The following is a 24,131-nucleotide window of genomic DNA, read 5'->3' as shown; positions in this document are numbered from 1 at the left end:
CATTGCATTGAAATTGTTAAAAATATATAGCTTGCCAGACCAGATTAAATAATTTTCAGTTTTTTTATTAAATAAAATGAAACCTCTAAGTATAGCAACAACAAAGAAACCTGAACTAGTAATATTGTGCTTAAATACGTGAGTGTCCTTTGCACTTATACTTATTACAGCCATCTGAGGCCTTTTGAAAGCCCTGGCGCTCTGGTTTACAAACCACTTCCACTTTTAAGAGGCGAAATGAATTGAATCTGTCATAAATAACTGAATATATGCCAGGAAAGTGGGATGCCTTTGACTCTTAATGGTCACGAATGTCCCGCACAACAAAAGGCGGCACATAAGCGCTGCCTTAAGCCGTTCTGAAATAGCAATTTCCATCATTGGTTTGCTGGAGGGACGCCTCGTTCAGTGTGATGTGAATGTAATGTGGCAGTGTAGACCTGTGTTATAGTGCATGGCCTCCACGGGATTACTGCATGCTATATAATGTGTGTGTGGACATGAAGGCATCTGTGCTGGGCATTCGTCTTTAGGCTGCTTCTGAAGCTGGTTATTTCAGGAATTGACTGTATGCATCTAAATGTATCTAAATCTAAAATGACAACAACAAAAAACATGATTTTGCTCCTTGTTTTTTCATTTTAGCGGCTTCATGCAAGAAATATTCCATGTCTTAAAGGGACAATGTGTAGCTTTTTAGGTATTTTATTATCTAAAATCTATATTTTTATTCATAAATATGCCCTCAATGGTGTACAAATACCTATGCCAATGTTCAGACTAATCCTCGTAAACGAAGAATTTATTATCTTTATATACATGGGACGGGTAAGTCCACGGAGGCTTCCATGTAGTTCCGCCATCTTGAAAAACTATAATAGCAGAGAGGGACAAAAAGTACTAGGCCAACGCGTTTCCACAACGCGTTTCGTTCAGAGCCAGCGTCACGTGACTGAAGCCAGCAGAAGCGGAGGAGCAGAGAGAGGCGCTTGTCACTGCCGCGGCAAGTTTAAAAGGCTGCACTGCACGGTTATTTATACACCGTTCATTCATACATACATATGAGTCACAGGATAAGGAGTCCTCGTCGTCGAAAAAGTCCAAAATAGATCGTAAAAGGAAACGTGACCGGAGATTACAAAAACAAGGGTTACTGTCAGGATAGCTAATGCAGGAGAAAGCTTTCAAAAGAGACCCTGGAGTTGCCTGCTTTCTTCTCGACAGGTAAGTCAATGTTACAGTCTTAATTACAAGTTTTTTTTCATTGCTTGGTTGTGTACTTTATTATATAGTCAGTCGAACATTTATAGTTAAAAGTTAAACAGGCTCTTTGATGAATAGCAGCTATTGAGTAAAGTAATGTTAGAGAAGGCTCTGATGATGATGATATCTAACAATGCACATACTTCAAAAAATATAACGAGTAAAGAAGGCATTACTACTAATTACCATAGTTAATGTTTTTGACAGTCAGTAGTTCATACTGTAACATTCTTTTTTTCGTTGTTTCAAGTTTCAGTTTGTTTTAAATAACAAACATGTTCACCCGAAGAAAAACTCGAAGTGCTATTATAAGATATCCTGTCATAGCTTTTAGGTACATAACGGCAACCGTAGATGCAACGCGCATTTGAAAAAGTGAGGCGCTGGAGAGCATTATTCGTTTGAATGCAAAATACAATTTCACCACTAGATGGGAGTAATTCCTACACAATGTCCCTTTAACACAGTTATGCTGCATTTTCCACTGAGGTAAAAGTGCAGGGAGTTGCATACTTAATTTTTTTATATATATTGGTAACACTTTAATAACGTTCCATTGGTTAACATTAGCTAATGCCAGTGGTGTAAAGTACTTAAGTAAATGTAATTAGTTTCTGTACTTTTATCTTTTTGGCTACTTTGTAGTTCAAAGATGTTAACGTTTAATCTCTACTTAACTACATTTTTGAATAAGTATATGCACTCTTTATTCCAAAACATTTGCATTGCATGGTACCTAACTTTTTCTGCAGCAGTTTATTTCTGCTACATAAGAAGTGATACCGCCATCTATAGGGCACTGAAGGTACTATATCTTGTGCGTTTTGCTCTTGCTCACCCAAACTTGTCAACAAAGCAACTGGACAGGTTGTTGTGAATCACAGGTGTTTCATTTATGAGGTGAGGCCGAATTTATGAGGCATTCCAGTGATGAGGCCGAAACCAGCACATCCACTGCATGCAAGTACGCTTTGACTATTTAAAAGGGGTGGTTGATTATGATTTCACTTTTCTAACTTTAGTTGGTGTGTAATGTTGCTGTTTGAGCATAAACAACATCTGCAAAGTTACAACGCTCAAAGTTCAAAGCAAAGGGAGATATTTGCTTTTAAAGAAATTGTTTTTTAAGGACAAACGGCTGGTAGAGACTACATGACATTCCTCCCGGGTTAGTGACATCACCAACCCTAGACTTTACATAAACCCCGCACCCTGAACACGATTTATAGATTATCATGATAGAATATGCTAATCAATGACTAGAAGATAACTACACATCAGCTACATAAACTCATCAACTAACCATTCAGAAATGTCCTGTTGCTTCTACATGTTGTCACTTCTTCTTGAGTCTCTCCATCATTGTCTGACTTCGGTTTGAACATAAAAGGCTAAAAGTTTTCAGTGCATGTCTGTGTGAGTGCAAGCTGTTGAAGCTCCGCCCCCTGTGCCGGGAGCAGCAGCTCATTTGCATTTAAAGGAACAGACACAAAAACGGTGCGTTTTTGCTCACCCTCAAAAAGTGACAATTTTAACATGCTATATAAAAATATCTGTGGGGTATTTTGAGCTAAAACTTCACATACACACTATAAACAGACTTATTTTACATCTTGTGAAAAGGGCATTATACCACCCCTTTAACTTTATATAACATCTGTTATATTGAAGAGACCTTTTTGAAGGATATTGGTAGATCTTATGCTTTAAGACAAACCATGTGTAAATTCATAAGTCGACAGCATTGCTGAGTATTTCCTCCTTAAAACTGCAGTGAACCAAAGACAGTCTCAAAAACACGCTTTGAAATCGCTGGTGTTTCTGACGTCACAAACTACCTTGTAACCAATCAGATCAACGTGTGATCGTCAACCAGTGGATCTCTGAGCTGAGTGAGTGAGTGGAGGTGGAGCTCATTTGCATATTCATAGAACCACGCATACTAAATGAGGCAAGGGTGTCGAGTTACATTCAAGCTATAGTAAGGCATGAAGGAAATATGTAATTTTGGTGATCAAAGATGAGTTTTAAGGGATAAAATGATTGACTACAGGGGGACTTTAAATGAGACTCGAGTGTTTCTAGACGTGTAAGAGGTTGTTGTGTCATTGCAATTTTGTAGCGTTCAGTTTCATTTTGTTTTTATAAAATAAACGTGATTGCTGTCTTACAAATCAACCTTTTCTTCTTTTTCACTGGCATGTGTCTGAGGTGGCGAATGCATCTTTGAGCCTACATTCAGTAAAATACTTCAGTACTGTTAAAATCAGATACTCGAAGAGTTTTATTGGAATGGGTGATTTGTAACTTGGAGTCATTTTCACTGTAAGGAATCTACTTTTACTTAAGTATGGTTTTCAGGTACTCTTAACTACCGGTAACTTTAACTAACAAGAAGCAATACATTTGTTACAGACTATTTATTAGTCTTTGTTAACATTAGTTAATACATATACATCTGTTAATCATTAGTTCATGTTAGCTCAGGTCAATTCAATAATATTAAAATATGAGGAAAATATTTTTTTTATTTTTAAACATGACAGAACAACAAAACACTAAACTTGGTTAGGTATTTGTCTGACAAAATGATTTGGCAAAAAATGGTAAAACTAAAGTTACATCTTTTATTTTACTATGCAATAAAATGCAATCTCACAGGAAAAAATAGTACATAATCAGTTATTAATATTTCGTGCTCATAATTTCTTTGTACGACAGCCTGGATAAAAATGATGTCTGCAAAATTTGTCATGTTTCATTGTGTTATCACAAATAAAACAATCAACTCCAAGCACAACTACGCAACATGCTTACAAAATGTTTGGTTACACTTTATTTTAAGGTGTTATTGTTACAGTGTAATTATATATTTAAGTACTGAGTAATATTAAGCAACTACATGTACTTACTATAGGGTTAGGGTAAGATTAAGGTTTGGTTGAAGGGTTAGTTGCATGTAATTATGCATAATTAACTGTTATTACTATGGTAAGTACATGTAACATTATGTAACAAGGACACTGTATAATAAAGTGTTACCAAATGTTTAATAATATTCAAATAAAGATGTCAATTCTCCTAGGCTGGGCATCACTTTTGGACATTACTGTAATGAAGCGTGTTTTTCTGCCTCTCAAACACAGCTAAACTCTCCCAGGGCTTCCTCATAAATCTGTCCGTCTGCTAAAACGCTAGTACGAATGCTGAAGTGTGTGAGCGCACATACTGTAATCCTACAGGGATCTCCACAGCAGATTGAGTCTGTGACTGTACGTCTCTGTGTCTCTGCAGGTCTCCAACAGCAGAGAAGCTCAGTGAGCATCACAGATGAAAGGAATCTTCCGGGTTCAACACCAGTTACAAGTAAAAAAAAATAAAAAGAGAGAAAAGAAGATAAAATCACGGTTACAGTACGGCATAGAGCCAGTGCTCCCGAGGGTTTTATAAAGCAGAATCCGAAGCCTTTTTGTTAAAGCACATGCATTAATTATTCAGTAAAAACTGTATTTATTTTCAACTGTATGTATTGTTCTTCTTAAGGAGGAGCTACTTTTCTAAGTGCATGAACTTACGGTTACCTACTTAGTTGCACACTTCTGAGGGCTCATGCACCGGCCAAGAAACTGGCATTCAGATGAATGAGAAACAGATCGCTCTCTCCAGCTATCCGAGACCTAGTTGGTTTGCTAAATGTGAACAGTCTCTACACTGAACAAAATTGGTGTAGGATTTCCTTTTAAAATATTTTACACTAATTAACACTTTAAAATAAGGTCCTATGACGTATTAGCTAAAGGTACACTATGCAACTTTTGGCAGTTAAAACAATAAAACAGCATATTTAGCTAAATAACCTTGTATTGGTTGGGTTTCGGCTGTGCGTATGACTCTTCACAATAGATAATGCTTTATGATAAACTCTGTTAGAGATACATATGACAATTTATCTGTTCAATAAAATTAATCTTAAAGTGCCCCTATTATGGATTTTTGAAAATGACCTTTCATGTAGTGTGTACTAAGATAGCTCTAAATGATTGAAAACATCCTGCAAAGTTTTAAATCTGAAAGTTCACCTTATATAAAGTTATTGTCTTTCAAAAGTAAGAGTCGACTCTGAGTCAGTGAAATGAATCAAACGAGTCATAAGCCGTTTCGTTGTGACGTCGAGACGAGACATTAGCGTACTGCGCACACAGACACCAGGGAAAACTTGAACCTCAAACCAACAGCTGATTCCTGTGGATACTGGAGAGCATCATGTCGAGAAGACGCTGTGCTCTACGATGTGAAGGTAAAGCCAGTTTTTTCTTTTCACTGCCCAAGGACGAGCATGTGAAGAATCAGTGGTTAAAATTCATCTTTACCACGATATCACAGGAGTATAATCCTAAACATTTGCTGTGTTCCCTTTATTTTACTGACGACTGCTTCTCAAATCAGGATTCGCAAACCGCTTGCTCTTGAAAGATGGTGTTCAAAATACTTAGTTTTGAGTTTTATATTGTGTAGGTCTCCTGCTAACTGGCTAACTCATGTTATCATTGTCTTACTGAAATGCTTCTGCTGATTGGTTGTGGACCACTATTACCTAAAACTGTGTACATTAATGCAGATCGTCTGTCGTTCTCACTACTGAAAAAGTAGTAACTTTGTCTGATTTCAAAAAAATTGATAGCAAAATTTTGGTAGAAACCGTACAGCACCTTAAAACATCAACATGCGCTCTTGACACACTTCCCACATCTTTTTTCAAAAGTGTGTTAAACAGTTTAGAAGCAGATCTTCTAGAAGTGGTAAATGCCTCACTTCTCTCTGGGAGTTTTCCAAACTCCCTGAAAACTGCAGTTGTCAAGCCCCTCCTGAAAAAGAGCAATCTGGATAAGACCATATTAAGCAACTATAGACCGATCTCAAATCTTCCTTTCATAGGCAAGATCATTGAAAAAGTTATCTTCAATCAGCTGAACAAATTCTTAAGCTCGAATGGATACTTTGACAATTTTCAATCTGGTTTCCGACCGCACCACAGCACAGAGACAGCGCTCATAAAGATAATAAACGATATTCGCTTAAATACTGATTCAGGCAAATTATCAGTGCTGGTACTACTCGACCTCAGTGCTGCATTTGACACTGTCGATCACAACATACTTCTTGACAGGCTGGAAAACTGGGTGGGGCTTTCTGGGATAGTCCTAAAATGGTTCAGGTCATACTTAGATGGGAGAGGTTATTATGTGAGTATAGGAGACCATAAGTCTGAGTGGACATCCATGACATGCGGAGTCCCTCAAGGCTCAATTCTTGCGCCACTCCTGTTCAACCTGTATATGCTCCCAATGAGCCAAATAATGAGAAAGAACCAAATCGCTTACCACAGCTATGCAGACGACACACAGCTGTACTTAGCCCTATCGCCCAACGATTACAGCCCCATTGACTCCCTGTGCCAATGCATTGATGAAGTCAACAGTTGGATGTGCCAAAACTTTCTTCAGTTAAACAAAGATAAAACTGAAGTCATTGCATTTGGAAACAAAGATGAAGTTCTCAAGGTGAACGCATACCTTCACTCTAGGGGTCAAACAACTAAAAATCAAGTCAGGAATCTTGGTGTGACACTAGAGTCAGACCTTAGTTTCAGTAGTCATGTCAAAGCAATAACTAAATCAGCATACTATCATCTAAAAAATATTGCAAGAATTAGATGCTTTGTTTCCAGACAAGACTTAGAGAAACTTGTGCATGCTTTCATCACCAGCAGGGTGGATTATTGTAATGGACTCCTCACTGGCCTTCCCAAAAAGACCATAAGACAGTGTCAGCTCATACAGAACGCTGCCGCCAGGATTCTGAGCAGAACCAGAAAATATGAACATATCACACCAGTCCTCAGGTCTTTACACTGGCTCCCAGTTAGATTTAGGATTGATTTCAAAGTATTATTACTGGTATATAAATCATTCAATGGCCTAGGACCTCAATACATTGCAGATATGCTCACTGAATATAAACCCAACAGATCACTCAGATCATTAGGATCATATCAGCTAGAAATACCAAGGGTTCACTCTAAACATGGTGAGTCTGCTTTTAGCTATTATGCCAGCCGCAGCTGGAACCAGCTTCCAGAAGAGATCAGATGTGCTCCTACAGTGGTCACATTCAAATCCAGACTCAAAACACTTCTGTTTAGCTGTGCATTTACTGAATGAGCACTGTGCCGCTGTTCGTCCGACTGTACTGTACTGTATTTCATTTTATTTTTCTAAACTGTTTTAATTATTCTTATTTCTTTTTATTGTTTTAATTTCTTCTATGTAAAGCACTTTGAATTGCCATTGTGTATGAAATGTGCTATATAAATAAACTTGCCTTGCCTTGCCTTGCCTTTAAGAAAAGATTAAGCATGGAGCAAGATTTGTTTTACCAATGTTTATGTTACAGTCATTCACGCAAGAGCTCGGCTAATGAATGCACTGTTATTGATACAGTTTTCACATTTTCACCGCAATAAATTAGAAAAATACTCGGTAAATAAATAAGTAAAATAATCGGTTTGTTGATGAACATGCACTTGTTAATGCTGATGGTGAGGAATTACAGTTGCAACATCTCATATAATGTCCCTCAAACTGAGTAGTGTATCACTGAAGCGTCCTGCTCGAGTCGTCCTTGCGATGGAGGTTCGGGTTGAATGAATAGTTCTTCCAATGTTTCATCATCGGACTCGCGCTCGCATTGATATGGTAAAATCAACGTCATTGTTCGTTACTGTGTTTTTGTTTACGGTGTAGGAAGCCTCAGGACAAGCAGAGCTGACGTTCTTATGGCAATGGGCATGTAGACCAATCACAACAGACTGAGCTGTCTGGCCAATCAGAGCAGAGTAGCTCGTGGAAAGGAGGGATTTAGAGAGATTGATTCATCTGACGAGTCGTTTGAGAATCATTGAAAATGTGATGATGTGCAAATGTCCAAAACAACATTAGGAAACTTTAAAATAGCATAATAGGGGCCCTTTAATCTCCTGTTGAGTGATAAAAACCATCATCTCTGCGTCACTTTTACAACATTTCAAATCCCTCAGTTCTCCCCATCCCTGAAAAGCAGAGTAAATGTTGGTTCTTGTTTTATTACAAACTCTGTCTCACACACACACACACACACACACACACACACACACACACACACACACACACACACACACACACTCAAATAACCTCTGCCACTCCCACACCAGACACACACACACTCAACTAACCTCTGCCACTCCCACACCAGACACACACACACACACACACACACACACTCAACTAACCTCTGCCACTCCCACACCAGACACGCGTCAAAGCAGCCGGAGCAACTTTTGTATATTTACGGGTATGACGAGACGCACTCTGGCGAGTATACAATTTCCCATGAAACCATGGCTGCTTTTAACTCCACTTTTAGACATACACTCGTGAACTTCCCTAAGCATTTCCCATCGGGAGAATCCATGCTGCCATTTTGAAGTGCGTTTAACTTCAAGTGGGCAAGGGAAGTTTATTTGGACAGACCCTCGACCCCTCGATTTTGACCAATGAAAGCGAGTCTACTCAAAATGTGCACTTCAGCAGATCCATAGACCACAATGCAACATGATTGTGACGTGCTTAATTTACCCTCATCCCACACAACTTTAGTGTATGATATTAGAGTTATTTTGACATTTAACCGCATAGCACCTGTAGCAACCTTAAAGGGTTAGTTCACCCAAAAATGAAAATTCTGTCAGTAATTACTCTCCCTCATGTCGTTCCGAACCCGTAAGACTTTCATTCATCTTCGGAACACAAATTAAGATATTTTTGGATGAAATCCGAGAGCTTTCTATCCCTCCATAGACAGCAACGTCATTGCAACTTTCAAGGCCCAGAAAGGTAGTAAAGACCGTTAAAATAGTCCATGTGACTACAGTGATCCAAATGTAATGTTATGAAGCATCGAGAATACTTTTAGTGAATGAGACTGAGGGAAGTTAGCATGGAAGGGCATAAAAAATTGGATTGAAACGCAGCCCATCCTGCTTGGTCTAAAATATAAACTCTTATAATAGGATTACCATAGTAAATCAGGGTAAGACAAGATGATGTATTGACGACTTAATTAAATTTTGCTAATGTTTGAATAAGTTGCATAGTGCACATTTAACCCTTTAGAACCGGCTGTGTCGTCGCAGACACATACCAGCAAGCTGTATTCATTTTACAGTAACTCTTCTACCGTTTGCACTATCAAAACCATTCAAATTGCCCCTGACAGTAGACAATGCGCTTTTCGCCAATATACGGCTTATTACGGTAATGTCATGCTTTCCGTCTGCAAATGACAGCAGCACGGGATGGAAGGATTTGAACAGAGAGATACGACGCGCAGCAGGTTAGAGTGTTTTGGATTGCTTAAAATAATAAAAGAAACAAACAAACACATGGCAAAAGAAGTGTTAGACAGCAGAAGAGGGGATTGGGATGATTTTTAATTAAACTTGGGAGGCGGATGGCCGTTACTCTTTCACGTATCTAAGGCATGTAGTGTGTGCATTTGTATGTGTGCGTGCCTATGAATGTGTGCATTTGTATGTGTGCGTGTATGAAAAAAAGTGTCCTAAATGAAAACTGTGCAACCCAATGTCACAAAAAAGACTTGTATATATGTATTATAGTTAATTTTTCAACTTTAAAGTGTTAGTTTCTTTCGTTCATGATTTTTTCAGTTTTTTTCTAAATAAAAGACAGTATATTTATTCTCGTTTAAAAAAAAAAAAATTATTTAAATTCTATTTACAAACTCACCACACACAATAATGGTCAATAACTGTAATTTGTTGAAAGCTAATCTTTTTCTGAATAAGATGACACCTTGCACATGTAGATGTGCATTGTTTTAGAATTGTAGTCAAAAAATCAAAATATGTGAAAAACACCTATTTTAGCTTCAGGTTCTAAAGGGTTAATAATAACTAACAATGAGCCCTACATTTGTTACAGTATTTATTAGTCTTTGCTAATGTTAGTTAATAAAAATACAGCCAGTTCATGTTAGCTCAGGTCTATTAAATAATATTAAATGATACAACTATGGATTGTAATAATGTATTAGCAAATGTAGAAATTACTAAGATTAATTAATGCTTTAGAAGTATTTTCCATTGTTAGTTCATGTTAAATAATGTTAACAAATGGAACCTTATTGTCAAGTAACACATTGAATTGAAGTAGAAAAACTAAAATAGTGTTTTCTTGTAAAACGTATTCTAGTAATATTTGCTTACTCTAATAACTTTTGTGAAAAAAACCTTGTGCATATTGAGAAAGATACGGGCTTTACCGGCATTATTTGATCATGACATTGAGGTTTGAGGGAAAAAAAACATATACAGACAAGGCCACTAATACTATACTAGTTTAATGTGAACACTTAAGTCTTAGGAAACTGTATACTTCCATTGCAAATGCTTTAGAGCTGAACTTGCATTGAACCCAGAGCTCAGTCCTTGTGCTTTTCAGATCCAGTCGAGATGCATTTGAGAAGATGAAGATGTCTGGATAATGCAATGTGACGTGAACAATCATTACATTTTGAAACAGTACACCAGTCAAAGCCGTCTGAAAGATGCAACGGCACATTCCCGAGCGCTATTACACATTTAAACAGGGTGTTTTTTCGAAGCATCTGTCAGCGGCTCAATGAACCCCAGCGCTGAATCAGCAGAAAAACAGCCATGAATCAGTCAGAGAATGATAAAAGACAGAAAATCAAAGCTCTGCCCTTCATCCAGACACGTCTCTCCATCACGCAGTGTGTGTAAGACGTCAGTTCTGCTTCATCTCTACACACAAAAAGCTCAAGGGAGAAGATCTGATCAGTCTCTAACCGGAACAATCGTCTGAAATCATTCCCTCGGGTTCTTTACACTTACAGCAAAGCTTCTCAAAGACACCATGCTGCTCGCTTTGGGGCAACAATCTTAGAATAGCACGAGCACAATGGGTTTGTTTAAATCAGAGTTCAAACTGTGTAATTATGGGGCTGTTAATAAAAACACTGAGCGCCTCAGAGGAACTTTCTGTGATTCATAAACACAGATGCTGCTCTCTTTATGATACGAGACGAAAACTTTTTATAATTTCTACCGTTATTGTCCAGGAGAAAAAGATACGATTCATTTCAGACACACACTGACCTTTTGTGACACGATGCCTCTGTAGTGGGGCATGTTGTCACAATGGAAACATGCCATAAGAAAAGCCTATTTAAATGTAGATTTTCAGAAAACGCAAAGCAAACTTAAACAAAATATCAAATCATTGTTTCGGTCAACAGATATTAAAACTAATGAATTGAATTAAATAACTGATGATTTATGAAATAACGCCTTTATTTTAGTTTCTGCTTTAAATTCTTAAGTACAATCAACTTGGATGTTTAAGTAATTTCATCTAAAATTACATTAACTTAAAAAAAAATTGTTGAATCTTGTATAACTTATAAAGAAAAGTTGAAAATTGCTTAACTTAAAAGCAATGTAAAAACGTATGTTGTCATAACTCACTGATCATATAATTTTTACAGTGTAGGTATAATAATAATAATAATAATAATAAATGTTATTTGTAATGCGCTTTTCCAAAGCGCTACAGTAAAATAAACAGAAACAACAAGGGCAATACAACAATTAATTAAATAAAGTCTTAAATAAATGTGTCTTAATCAACTTTTTAAAGTGTCCCAACGTTGGTGCATCTCAGCTTGGGGGATTTGTATGATAAGGCTCTTTCCCCCATGGTCTTGAGCTTACATGAAGGCTCATGTAGTAATCTAATGAGTAAAATAATGTGATCTAATGAGATCACAAAGATACTGAGTGCAGTCCCAAATAGTGCCTTGTATGTTAAAATAAGAATTTTAAAATCAATTCTCACATTTATGGGAAGCCAGTGCAACTGTGAAAGCACCGGTGTGATGTGTTCCCGAGGAGAAGTACGAGTGAGCACACGGGCGGCAGAATTTTGAATATACTATAGCCTGCTCAGAGATTTAGCTGGAAGGCCAGAGAACAAGGCATTACAATAACCTAACCTAGTTGTAATGAAGGCAAGTATAAACCTTTCTGTGTCTGCAAAAGAGAGAAACGGTCTGAGTCGAGCAACGTTTCTCAGATGGTGAAAAGCAGTTTTAGAGATGTGTTTTATAAGTGCTCCAAATGTTCACTGTGGATTGAAAATGACTCCAAGATTCTGCACCTGTGAAGTGGGAATTACCATGCTGGAGTCAACAATCAAACTAATCTGCTCGGCTTTGCGAGAAGCCGCCACTGTACCAATCTGCATCAATTCAGTTTTGGAGCCGTTCAGCTTCAGGAAGTCATTCTGCATCCATACGCTGATCTCTGCTAGACAACTACGCAAAGCTATTAATGAGCAATGGACATCAGGACAAGTGGTTATGTAAATCTGCGTATCATCTGCGTAGCAGTGATACCCAAGACCATATTTCCTGATGATCTGCCCAAGTGGAAGCATGTAAATGTTAAATAAAATTGGACCCAACACTGAACCCTGAGGAACTCCCTGTCGAACAGGCATGGTATCAGATTTGTAATTACCCAAGCTTACAAACTGGTCACGATTCGAAGACCAAAACCAACTGAACACTGCTCCAGAAAGACCCAGCCAATTTTCCAGTCTATCTAGAAGAAGAGAGTGACGTATAGTGTCAAAAGCAGCACAGAGGTCTAATAAGACCAAAATACTGCATGCACCAGAATCTGCCGCAATAAGATCATTTACGAGCCTCACTAGAGCTGTCTCTAGACAGCCCTTTTCTGAACCCAGATTGAAAAGGTTCAAAAAGACTCTTCAGTGCTAGGTGATGATTTAACTGAATAGCCACAACACGCTCGTAAACTTTAGCCAAGAATGGAAGGTTAGAAATAAGCCTGTAATTGGACAAATCGGAAACATCACAACTATTTTTTAATTCTGGAGGAATAATTCCAGAACTCAATGATAAATTCACAATTGAAGTCATATGAGGGCAGATCGATGCAAGGCAGTTCATAATAACCGAGCAGGGAAACGGATCTAAAATACTGGTAGTTGAATTCATGGACTTAACTGTACTTATAAATAAAATCAACTCCAACCATGTCAAAGTTCGAAAAGGTGGTGGGCGGAGGATTTAAAGGCTGAGTATCAACTAGCTCAACTGGGGTGATAGTGATTAAAGAGCTGTATATGCCCTCAATCTTTCCAGTGAAATAATGAAGAAACTTATTACACTGGCCTTAGTTGGTTTAAGAAGATTGTCAAAATTAGTTGCAGCATTACCATTAGTATTCATAATGTCCGTTATAATGCACAATTTCTTTTCATAAATAATTGTAACCAAAGTTACGTGTATTATAATATTATTATTAATAATATTATGCATTATAATGACATTGTAATAAATGCATTATAATATTTCTCCTGTTTTAATGCATTATACTAAAGGTGTAACAATGAATAGATAAGTATTATAATGTTTTATTGAAAAAATTCATGAGATTATACAATGCATTATAAAATACTGTTATAATGCATTTTACAATAATATGAAAGTGTGACAACTAGCCCCGGCCTCCTCTATAACTAGTGTTTTAAAGTCCCCCTGTAGTGAAAATCAACTTTTTAATGTTGTTTATATGTGTATGTGGTGTTTTTAATATGCTTTAAGACAAATTATGTGTAAATTCATAAGTCGACACCATTGCTTAGTATTTTCTCCTTAAAACTGCAGTGAACCAAAGACAGTCTCAGAAACACGCTTTGAAATCGCTGGTGTTTCTGACGTCATAAACTACCTTGTAACCAATCAGATCAACGTGTCATCGTCAACCAGTGGATCTCTGAGCTAAGTGAGTGAGTGGAGGCGGGGCTCATTTGCATATTCATAGAGCCGCGCATACTAAATGAGGCAAGGGTGTCGAGTTACATTCAAGCTATTTCAAGGCATGAAGAAATTTTTTGGGTGATCAAAGATGAGTTTTAAGGGATAAAATGATTGACTACAGGGGGACTTTAAGGGTTTTTGCTCTTTGCTTGTAACCCTCTCAGGAGGAAAGTAATGGATCCATCTCTGCTGACTCGGCTTAGGTTTCCTTCTTTCAGTACAGGCGAGGCTCATCTCAGGTAACATGACAGTTACTTTAACACTCCTACAGTTTTTCATTTACTCTGACTTGGCACGAGCTTAAATGTATCAGTGAAACAAGTGTGAAATAAATGTCGTTCTGTTGTAAATTCTGGTGAATCACCTTCCCTTTGGGTGAAGACGGTGCAGAGGTTTTTGAAGTGGAAACAATTTGCATATATTGATGAATAATTCATGAGGCCTGCTCTGAGCTACTGTTTTCCTACTAAAACAAGAAGCATTAAGAAGTGTAAATACTCCTTTGGCAACTGCAGGGCCTTGACCTTACAAATCATGAGGTTCGGTTAAACACGGCTACCTGGAAATATCAGGGAGTTTCAATATCAGCGCTAATGAAAATTAATAAAACATTAAAAAAATCATGGACATTTATAGGCTTGTGAATAAGAACTTTTGTAGATATTCTCATCTAGAAATTTCTCTTTGCAAATACAATCTTTAATAGAAATGAATAAAATTGTAAAATAATTTTATTTCCATAAAATTTCACAAATTTCTATGACTTGCCAGGTTGTAACAAGGATTTATTTGAAAATAAAATTTTTAAATCATTAAAAATCATTGAAATGTATTGGTCAAAAGTATGAGAATCCTACTGAAGTTTGGCCTACTGAGACTTTCCTTATCTTTAATGTTTTGAATCTTGAATTTGGTCCCAAATATGTTTTATGTAAACTGCTTTGATTAATTTTAAATATGTTTTTCATGTTACTAAATAATAATATGTCCTTTATATAAACATTCCCTGTGATTTGAGCAAACTTGTGTCAAATAACTAAAGTTCATCGTAAAAATCCTTGTTTTTGGGGGAGTGGCCATTGGCTCTGGCTCATGAATATTTAATTAGGTAGGCCTGGGCAGGAATGGAACTGTATATGGACTTTAAATAGTTGTTGGTAATTAATACAGGGCTCTGCAATGCTGTTTTGTATTACAGTAGATTGTTTATAATCGTGATCTGTTTAACTACGCTGAACGCTGTTCATATGCAAATATTTTTTATGTTTATATGTTTCGTCTATGTCATATATTACACTCAGACTTTTCTTTTTCAAAATTCACATATGAAGTTTGACTGTGTAATTAAAGTTGTAGAGTCTCTTCAGATTATATTATCCACACCTCATTTTCTCAAAAAATGAAATGTGCTATATTCTAAAAAACATATTCATATTCTTATGCATTATAATAAATGCATTATAATATTAGCAGATTCCTTGTTACATCTGTTTTAATGCATTATACTTTTTAAAGGTGTAACAATGAAGATTAGTATTATAACTGTGGTTACAATTATTCATGAGATCATACAATGATCAAACATTTATAAATGTTTAAAACAATAAAACCTACAAAACACATTTATAATGCATTATACCGTATATAAATGTTTTAAATAGAGTGTTATAACCCTATCTTCTATATATCTAGTGACGTTTTTTTCTTTTGTCAAATCAGTTTAAATAATTAGTGTGGTTCAGATAACATAATATTTTGAGTTTCTGTTGATTAAACCAATCTCCTTCTTTGTATTAACTTACATTTTTAGTTTCAATGAACTTAAGGCAATCAGGTCACCTACGTTTACTTTTTACTAACTTTTTACTTTTACAGTTTACTAGATAGTTGTTCACTTTATTCAATACAATAGAGCTGATATTTATAAATCAGTGCAACCAAATAAAACTAAAACTTTTTAGCATGGTTAAATGACTCGGCTCAATCCTCATTTATCACGTAGCCTATAGCCTATATGTTATTTGTTTCCTTTAGGGATTTTATGTAATGTACAGTATGTATTTTATTATGACCTTAATCAAGTCACCTATACTTTATTTTTTACTTACTTTTTACTTTTTCAGTGTACTTACTGTAGATGGATAGTTGTTCACTTTAAACAATAGGCCTACAATTGTGCTGATATTAATAAATCAGTGCAACCACATACAACTAAAACTTTTTAGCATGGTTAAATGACTCGGCTCAATCCTCATTTATCATGTAGCCTATATACACTGTAAAAAAAAAAAATATATATATATATATATATATGACCAATAAGTTATGACAACATATGTTTTTTGCTTAAACTCATCAAAATAAGAAATTGTAGGTTATACAAGATGAAATAATTTTTTTCAAGTCAGTTTAATGTAATTTAAGTTAAACATCCAAGTTGATTGTACTTAAAAAATTAAGTCAGCACATTTTTTATTATTTTTTTTTTTTTACATATTATTTGTTTATTTTATAGGGTTGTTATGTACCTGTTCCGGCCCTTGGAAGCATATCCTGCACACCGGGGTTCCTTCTGCATAGCTGATGAAGGAGAACCGGTCTTCCCTCCGGTCCTTGGAGAACTCATCCGCCACCGCGGGGCCCGTCCACCCGGATCCGCCTTCAGGAGCCTCGGGCCCGGCAGAGTCCTCTGTGGACGGGGTGCTCCAGTCCCGGAGCCGGTGGGCTCGCAAGGTATTGTTGTTTTCTGAGGCATACGGGCTGATTCTGGCCGTTTGTCCGCTCATGGGGCTTGTGTGATCCTGTGGCCCGAGCAGAAACACCTTGAGGTCACGGAAGAGAACGCAACAGCGGCTCTTCAACATGCCGTGACCGCTCAACATCCGAGAACGGGAAGAATCCAGCTCAACTAATGCAGGTTCCCTTCGAGTTCAGACTGTGAAGAGTGAATAATAGCCATGGTATTCCACAAAACCCAGAAAAATCGAGAACTTATATTGAATGTGTGCGTTACAGTTCCTGCAGTGAGTTCATTGCACTTTTAAAATTGATTGCACGTGAGAAGTTGTGAAATAATTAAGTGCCATTATCAGTCAGTGATCTAGCCTAGGCTATATTTCGTCGTGCATTATTAGGAAAAAAATAACAGAAAGGTAGTAAACAGGTGTCAGAAGCCATATGATCGATTTATTCCATTGGCTCTGTGGTCTGTGTATTTCCTCCAGCAAAGTAAAACACGTGTGCTTCTCGCATTCCTCGCTGGTGTGAAATCATTCAGGAGTCTGAGGCTCGACGCAGGCGATGTTCCCTCTCGCGCTCGTCTCGTGGTCAGATCTGTTATTCCATCATTCAGTGGATCAGGGATCGTGTGTGTAATCCGTGAGTTGTTCTCCTCCTCTGCTCGGTGTCGGAGTGTGTGTCTGATGCTGCGGGTTCAGCACTGTGATTCCCGGGACAGCTCCCGGTTCCCGAACACACGTCACGCGCGCGGATGATGCGGGAGGAGGGAGAGGGACATGATGATGATGATGAAGTTGGCCATCAGTCTGTTTTTATTTTATTTTTTTAAACTCGGTAACCTGAATTATTTACACATTGACTAGAAAATTAACAGGATAACAAAGGTGCTAAAGTTGTAGATTAGTTTTTCTTTACCATATTTTGACTTTTTTAATATTATCAAACCGTTTTGTGTAATTTTGGATGCTTCAGAGTGAGAAAAAAACTGTTCTACCACAAAACATCACACAATTCATCAAATTCTGAAAATGTATAGCTAAATTTGGTTAATTACAATATATGTTGGCCAAAAATAATTGTTACCTTTTACATTATTCTTTTTCGTCATTCATTCATTCATTCATTTGCTATCTATCTATCTATCTATCTATCTATCTATCTATCTATCTATCTATCTATCTATCTATCTATCTATCTATCTATCTATCTATCTATCTATCTATCCATCTCCGTCCGTCCATCCATCAATCCATCCATCCATCCATCCATTCACTTTTATTGTATGTTTGCAGTTTCACTTCAATGTAGGCTAATTATGTCTATATGTCTATATATATATATATATATATATATATATATATATATATATATATATATATATATATATATATAATTTTATATTTTTAAAATAAAATCTTATAGGGGTGAATCCAGGTTGATCGGTACACTTTCCCCCAGTCATTTCGATGAAAAAAAAAAAAGTTTCCTTACAAATATTCATGGAGTAGCCTAAAAGTGACAGCTAGCCCTTAAGTCCAGTATAACTTACAATTTAACTAACCGATTTCTCTTAGCAGCGGTGACAAAAGAGCTTAATTTCGCTTCTTTTTTATTGTAAAGCACATTTACCAAGAATATTATTATTACCATATTAAAATAAGCGTGTTGACCCTTTGCCCCGCCCACCGGTCACAGCTGGCCTCCCCATTGGAGAACGCTTGCGTCCATCACAGTACGACCAGCAGTGCTTTGACGTTACGTTACGTTACGTGACGTCTTTCCGTCATATCCGCCTCACCGCGTCTTTTGAAGTAGATGGTAAAGTTTATCTCTCTAACCAATAATAATTAACCTGATTTTCACGCGTTCGTTAAGATTACTCAAAAAACTAAATTAACATTAAAGGACTCGGGTTTGAATCAACTTGATTTGACAGTCTTATAAACCCTCTATGATCTGAACTTCGACAGCATCAAGAAGAAGCAGAATATGTAAACAACGATACTGGAAGCAGACTGAGAAGATTTCAGTTACACGTTGATGTAACTTACGCTTGATGTGAACGCTTAAAATACGACATGTATGTGTTATGCTACTGTACGTTTTAGGAAGAGACTCATAAGTCTGTGTGTGTGTCAAGTAACCTTTATTTATATAGCGCTTTTTACAATACAGATTGTTTCAAAGCAGCTTCACAGTGATAACAGGAAAATAATGCAACAAAGTTTGTTTCTGCCGTACAGCAGATCTAGAAGAAAATAGCGTCATAGTCCAGTTTAAATAAGTTCAGTAATGGTTCATTTTTGTTGTAAAAAAGTTATTAATTTAGTTCATTTATATATATATAACCGTAATGTCATCGTCCAGCTCAGTTCAGTTCTTATATAATGGTGTCATTGCAGGCAGATCAATAAAATAGTTGAATATTAAGTGTCCCCAACTAAGCAAGCCAAAGGCAACAGTGGCAAGGAACCAAAACTCCATCAGTGTGTGTGTGTGTATTTGGGGGTGTGTCTTATGTTTGTGCTATTTTGTGCTCATCACTAACAGCGGTGATGTCTCTGAGTCTGACACCGGAGCAGCAGCGGAGGATAGAAGAGAACAGAAAGCGCGCTCTGGCCAGAAGAGCTGAGAAACAGGCTCAACTTACCCCTGGATCTGCCCAAACCCAACACACACAGCCCGTCTGTGCAGAGCCAGGCCCAGCGAAGAACGTCCAGCTGTTTGCATCTGTTCGGGCACATCCAGGGGCACCTGCTCATGCTGCACGACAGGTGGGCACACATTCCTGAACCCAGAAATTACTCTGATATAGTTCATTTTTATGCTTGAGTGTCAGATAGTCAATGTGCAGAGCTGATGTCAATTATTGATTTATTTCTGCTCTGCTCAATAAACTTAAAGGGTTAGTTCACCCAAAAATGAAAATCATCCTATAATTTACTCTCCATCAAGCCATCCTAGGTGTATATGACTTTCTTCTTTCAGCCAAACACAATTATATTTAAAAAATATCCTGGCTCTTCCAAGCTTTATAATGGGAGTTAATGGTACCTGAGATTTTGAAGCCCAAAAAAGTCCATCCATCCATTTTGAAGAACGTCTGTAACCAAACAAGTTGATGGACCCCATTAACTTCCATAGTCAAAATAATCTGACTAACATTAGTCATTTTAAGTTAATATTTTATTTTAAAAAGTGTTTGCATTTTGTGCCCATAATTGCTGTTATTATACATAACACCATTATTTGTATAATAAATGGGTGCCATTTACGCATAAAGTTTATATGAATACTCGATTATTAAGTAGAAACTCATTTTCCATTCTATCTAATATTTCTAAACTGAAAACCTTCAAACTTCAAACTTTTAAAACTACTAAACTAAAACAAAAAATCTTCAAACTTTTAAAACTTCTTCAAACTTTCTGGCAAACCTTTTTCATGCCAACTTAAAGTTTGTCTACAAACTTTTTTATTTAGTTGCTATTATTATACATAACACCATTATTTGTATAATAAATGGGTGCCATTTATGCATAAAGTTTATATAAATACTCTATTATGTGTGTGTGTGTCTGAAGTTCTGTGCTCATTTTTGCAGACTCAGCCCTTAGACTCTAAAGGTCCCTGTACAAAGACAACACCTCCAACTTCCAACACTGCTTCTCCAACGTGTAGCTTTTATGGACAGCCGGACAAACCGGCAACAGGAGAAAAGCGCCCATGTAAACTCCCTGAAGCAGGAGGAAGTATCCCTGCGAAGAAGCCGGCGGTGTCCGTGAAAGGGAGATGCGTGTCACACACAGAAAACCGCTTCCGAGTGGAGGTGGGCTACCATGCAGATCTCATCACGGTATTCAAAAGCATTCCCTCCAAGAACTACGGTGAGGACAGACCACTACTGACAGAGAGTTTAAAGCGTGCATATGTCGTTCAAAAGTTTTTGATCGGTAAGATTTTTTTATGTTTTTAAAAGAAGTCTACTTTCCTATATATTAAAATAGAAAACAGTTATTTTAAATTGTCATAATATTTCACAATATTAGTTTTTTTTATTTATTTTTTTTATATAAAATATTTTTTGTTTTGTTTTTTTAATCACATAAATGCTGATTTATGTGTGTTCAAGTGTTGACAGCACTTGATCCAGTAATACTAACACTTTCTCTACTATTCTATTCTATTCTATTCTATTCTGTTCTATAATAATAATTACAAAAATTTAACATTTACTGCGTTAGATTAAACTGAGAAGGGTCATAGCACTTGCATATTGTTGTCCTACTGTTAGTTTAACTGCTTCTATCGCTTCTTATCGCTTTGGATAAAAGTGTCTGCCAAATTAATAAATGTAAATGCAGCCTTGGTGTGCAGAAGAGACTTCTTTTAAAAACATAAAAAATCGTACCGATCAAAAACTTTGTGTATGCTAATTAATCTTAAAGGAAAATGCTTGATGGCCTGTAATATTTATGCATTTGTCATTTCTCTGCTGTCACAGATCCTGCTACAAAAATGTGGAACTTCAGCCTCGAGGACTACCAGATGCTGAGTACGTCTTCATGAGCTTGCCATATTTGAGTACATCTATTACCTGTACATCTATTACCTGTACAGGTCCTGTACATCTATTACCTGTACATCTATTACCTGTACATCTATTACCTGTACAGGTCCTGTACATCTATTACCTGTACATCTATTACCTGTACATCTATTACCTGTACAGGTCCTGTACATCTATTACCTGTACATCTATTAAAATTCGTGCTGTGCAACAATTAATCACATATTTGTGTTTGCATAATATATGTGTAGAAATATTTTGTATATATAAATACACACACATTATATATAATATACAGTACTGTGCAAAAGTGCCCCCCCCCCCCCCCCCCCCCCAAAAAAAAAGGTTTTAAGTCAGATATTTATGTCTTTTGCTGTAGTGTGTCAGTAGGAAATATCAGTTTACTAAAAAGTCAGTTTAAAAAAAACTGAGTCAAACTAAATCCAGAAGAACTGCGGGAACGTCTCCGAGACGCTTGAAGAATCCTTCCTGCAAAGCTCCCTGAAAAACTATGCGCAAGTGTACCTGGACAAAAGCCGTTTTAAACGCAAAGGGTCGTTACACCATATATTGATTTGAATTCGTTAATAGAAGTTAAATCATAAATAAATGATTTTATTTTTGAAAGTATTCTCACTTTACAGCATTTTAACACGAGTGCCAGTACTCTTCACAGTCCTGTAGCTTTGCTGATAGGTTTCTTCAAGCGTCTCGGAGATGTTCCCGCAGTTCTTCTGGATTTAGTCTGTCTCAGTTTTCTTCTGTTTCTTCATGTAATCACAGACGGACTCGATGATGGTGAGATCAGATCATACCGGCTGTTGTCAGACTCCTTGTGCATACACAAATCTCACTGGATTATTTACAATTAATGGCAAAAAGAATGTTTGGAAATGTAAACTGAAATTTCCTACTGACACACTACAGCAAAAGATATAAATAACTGACTTAAAACCATTTTTTGGGGGGGGGGGTGGGGGGGTATTAACATGCCTAAGACTTTTGCACAGTACTGTATATTTATAAGCAATTATTTCTTACATATATACATGCATATTACAAAACAATTATACACAGTACACACACATATATTATGTAAACAAACTTTTATTTTGTATGTGATTAATCGTTGCACAGCACTAATTATAATCCATGTATTCTGTGTAGCGCAGGGTGTAATGGTGTTGGTTTGTGTTTCAGTGGAGCAGGCAGTGCGCTTCCCCTCCGTCTCTCTGAAACCTCTGGCTGGGGTGGAAGGGCTGAATATTTCAGCGTCCACCAGTCGCCCTAAAGATGCGGCAGCTCTGGCAGCTCTGATGCGACTCTGTCAGGGTTGGCAGAAACCAGGAGCCACGGTAAAGGGGAAGTGCGTCTTAGTGTCTCGCTCTCGGCTGGAAGTCGATATTGGATACCAGGCTGATGTTATTGCAATCTTCAAGCAAATGCCGTCCAAATGTTATGGTGAGTGAAATAAATGTAATGCCAAAAAAAAGTAAGAAGTCACTTTCCATGAATTGGGTTGATAACTGATAAAAAATGTATTTTCCTTTTCAACAAACGGTCAGGGAAAGTTTAATTAACATTTTTTTTTATATGAACTGTTTTATTTTCTCTTAATTTTATGAGGCATCTTTATAAAAATTAAGTCTGGTAGAAGATTTTTAAATTTCTTATAATAAAAATAAAAATGAAATTTATACATATTAAAAGGTATTCAATAAACGTTTACAGATTTAGTCTAAATTAAGTTGCCACTCAGTAGTGACTAGATCATTTTTAATCCGTTTTTGGAATAATTTTGTTATTGACAAACTTACATTGCCCATAAATTAAAGAAAAATGTTTTTTTTATATATATATACAGGGGTCGAGTGGTTAAATTTGATGAACTATTCCAAATGATGTCACTTCCTGGGTGACACAATGTTAAGGCACAATAAAAGAAAAATCCTACTGTAACAGGGTTGCGTGCAAAATGGATGGTTTTTAAATGTATTTATTCATATTTAATATTATATAAAAATGTATAAAATATAAAAATATTTATATTTAACATTATAAATGTATATATTTACACTCCAAAAAAAAAACATAGGATTTGTGCCTCTACTGTTTAAAAAAAATAATTGGTCACCGAAGTGTGTGGAAAGTTCCAGAAGTCTTTGACGGGTATAATTTTATTCTTTATTTGAATATTATTAGACATGAAGACCAGAAAGTGGACTTTCCTCCTGGAGGACTACGGGCAGCTCAGTGAGTTGGTTAAAATTTTGTTCATTTGATTTAAGTGAATTCTTTGTTCATGTACTTGTTTTATGTTTTGGCCTTAAAGTTGAATGAGTACCGTATTTTCCGTAATATAAGTCACATTTTTTTAATCATCTAAAACATGCTGTGACTTTCATAATGTAATTAACATCAAGCATGCCAAACATGTACAAAGCGCACACATTTGGATTTGTGCCAAATGAGAGAGGAATATGAGCTCAAGTTCATTTGTATAGCCACTAGTTTCAGGTTTGCATGTTGTTTTATACTGTATATTTTTCATTCCTGTTCTGTTTTGAATACCGTT

The 24,131-nt window shown here is 36.6% G+C and overlaps 2 protein-coding genes across 4 annotated transcripts in view; one reads left to right on the top strand and one right to left on the bottom strand.

Moving 5' to 3' along the window:
• Window positions 1–17,675, bottom strand: part of LOC309502376 (E3 ubiquitin-protein ligase MARCHF4-like) — a 35,156-nt gene extending 17,481 nt beyond the window's left edge. The window contains exon 1 of the mRNA XM_082174769.1: window positions 16,776–17,675. Coding sequence (XP_082030895.1) covers window positions 16,776–17,129 — 354 coding nt within the window. The 5' untranslated portion in view covers window positions 17,130–17,675. The remainder of the gene's footprint in view (window positions 1–16,775) is intronic.
• A 937-nt stretch (window positions 17,676–18,612) lies between these two features.
• The window catches only part of LOC309502311 (SWI/SNF-related matrix-associated actin-dependent regulator of chromatin subfamily A-like protein 1), a 21,711-nt gene continuing 16,192 nt past the window's right edge, over window positions 18,613–24,131 (top strand). The window contains exons 1-6 of one of the 3 annotated variants that reach the window (XR_014207226.1): window positions 18,613–19,083; window positions 19,537–19,760; window positions 20,591–20,873; window positions 21,491–21,541; window positions 22,757–23,017; window positions 23,759–23,809. Coding sequence is in view for 2 of the 3 variants with exons in the window: in XM_082174660.1 (XP_082030786.1) it covers window positions 19,065–19,083; window positions 19,537–19,760; window positions 20,591–20,873; window positions 21,491–21,541; window positions 22,757–23,017; window positions 23,759–23,809 (889 nt within the window). In the remaining variant the exon portion in view is untranslated. The remainder of the gene's footprint in view (window positions 19,084–19,536; window positions 19,761–20,590; window positions 20,874–21,490; window positions 21,542–22,756; window positions 23,018–23,758; window positions 23,810–24,131) is intronic. The other 2 variants (XM_082174660.1, XM_082174661.1) reach the window with 2 other exon arrangements.

This window comes from Leuciscus leuciscus, assembly GCF_965113295.1.
Source record: "Leuciscus leuciscus genome assembly, chromosome: 7".
Classification (NCBI taxonomy): domain Eukaryota; kingdom Metazoa; phylum Chordata; class Actinopteri; order Cypriniformes; family Leuciscidae; genus Leuciscus; species Leuciscus leuciscus.
Note: the sequence above shows the minus strand (reverse complement) of the source record. Positions and strands in the feature narration are given on the sequence as shown.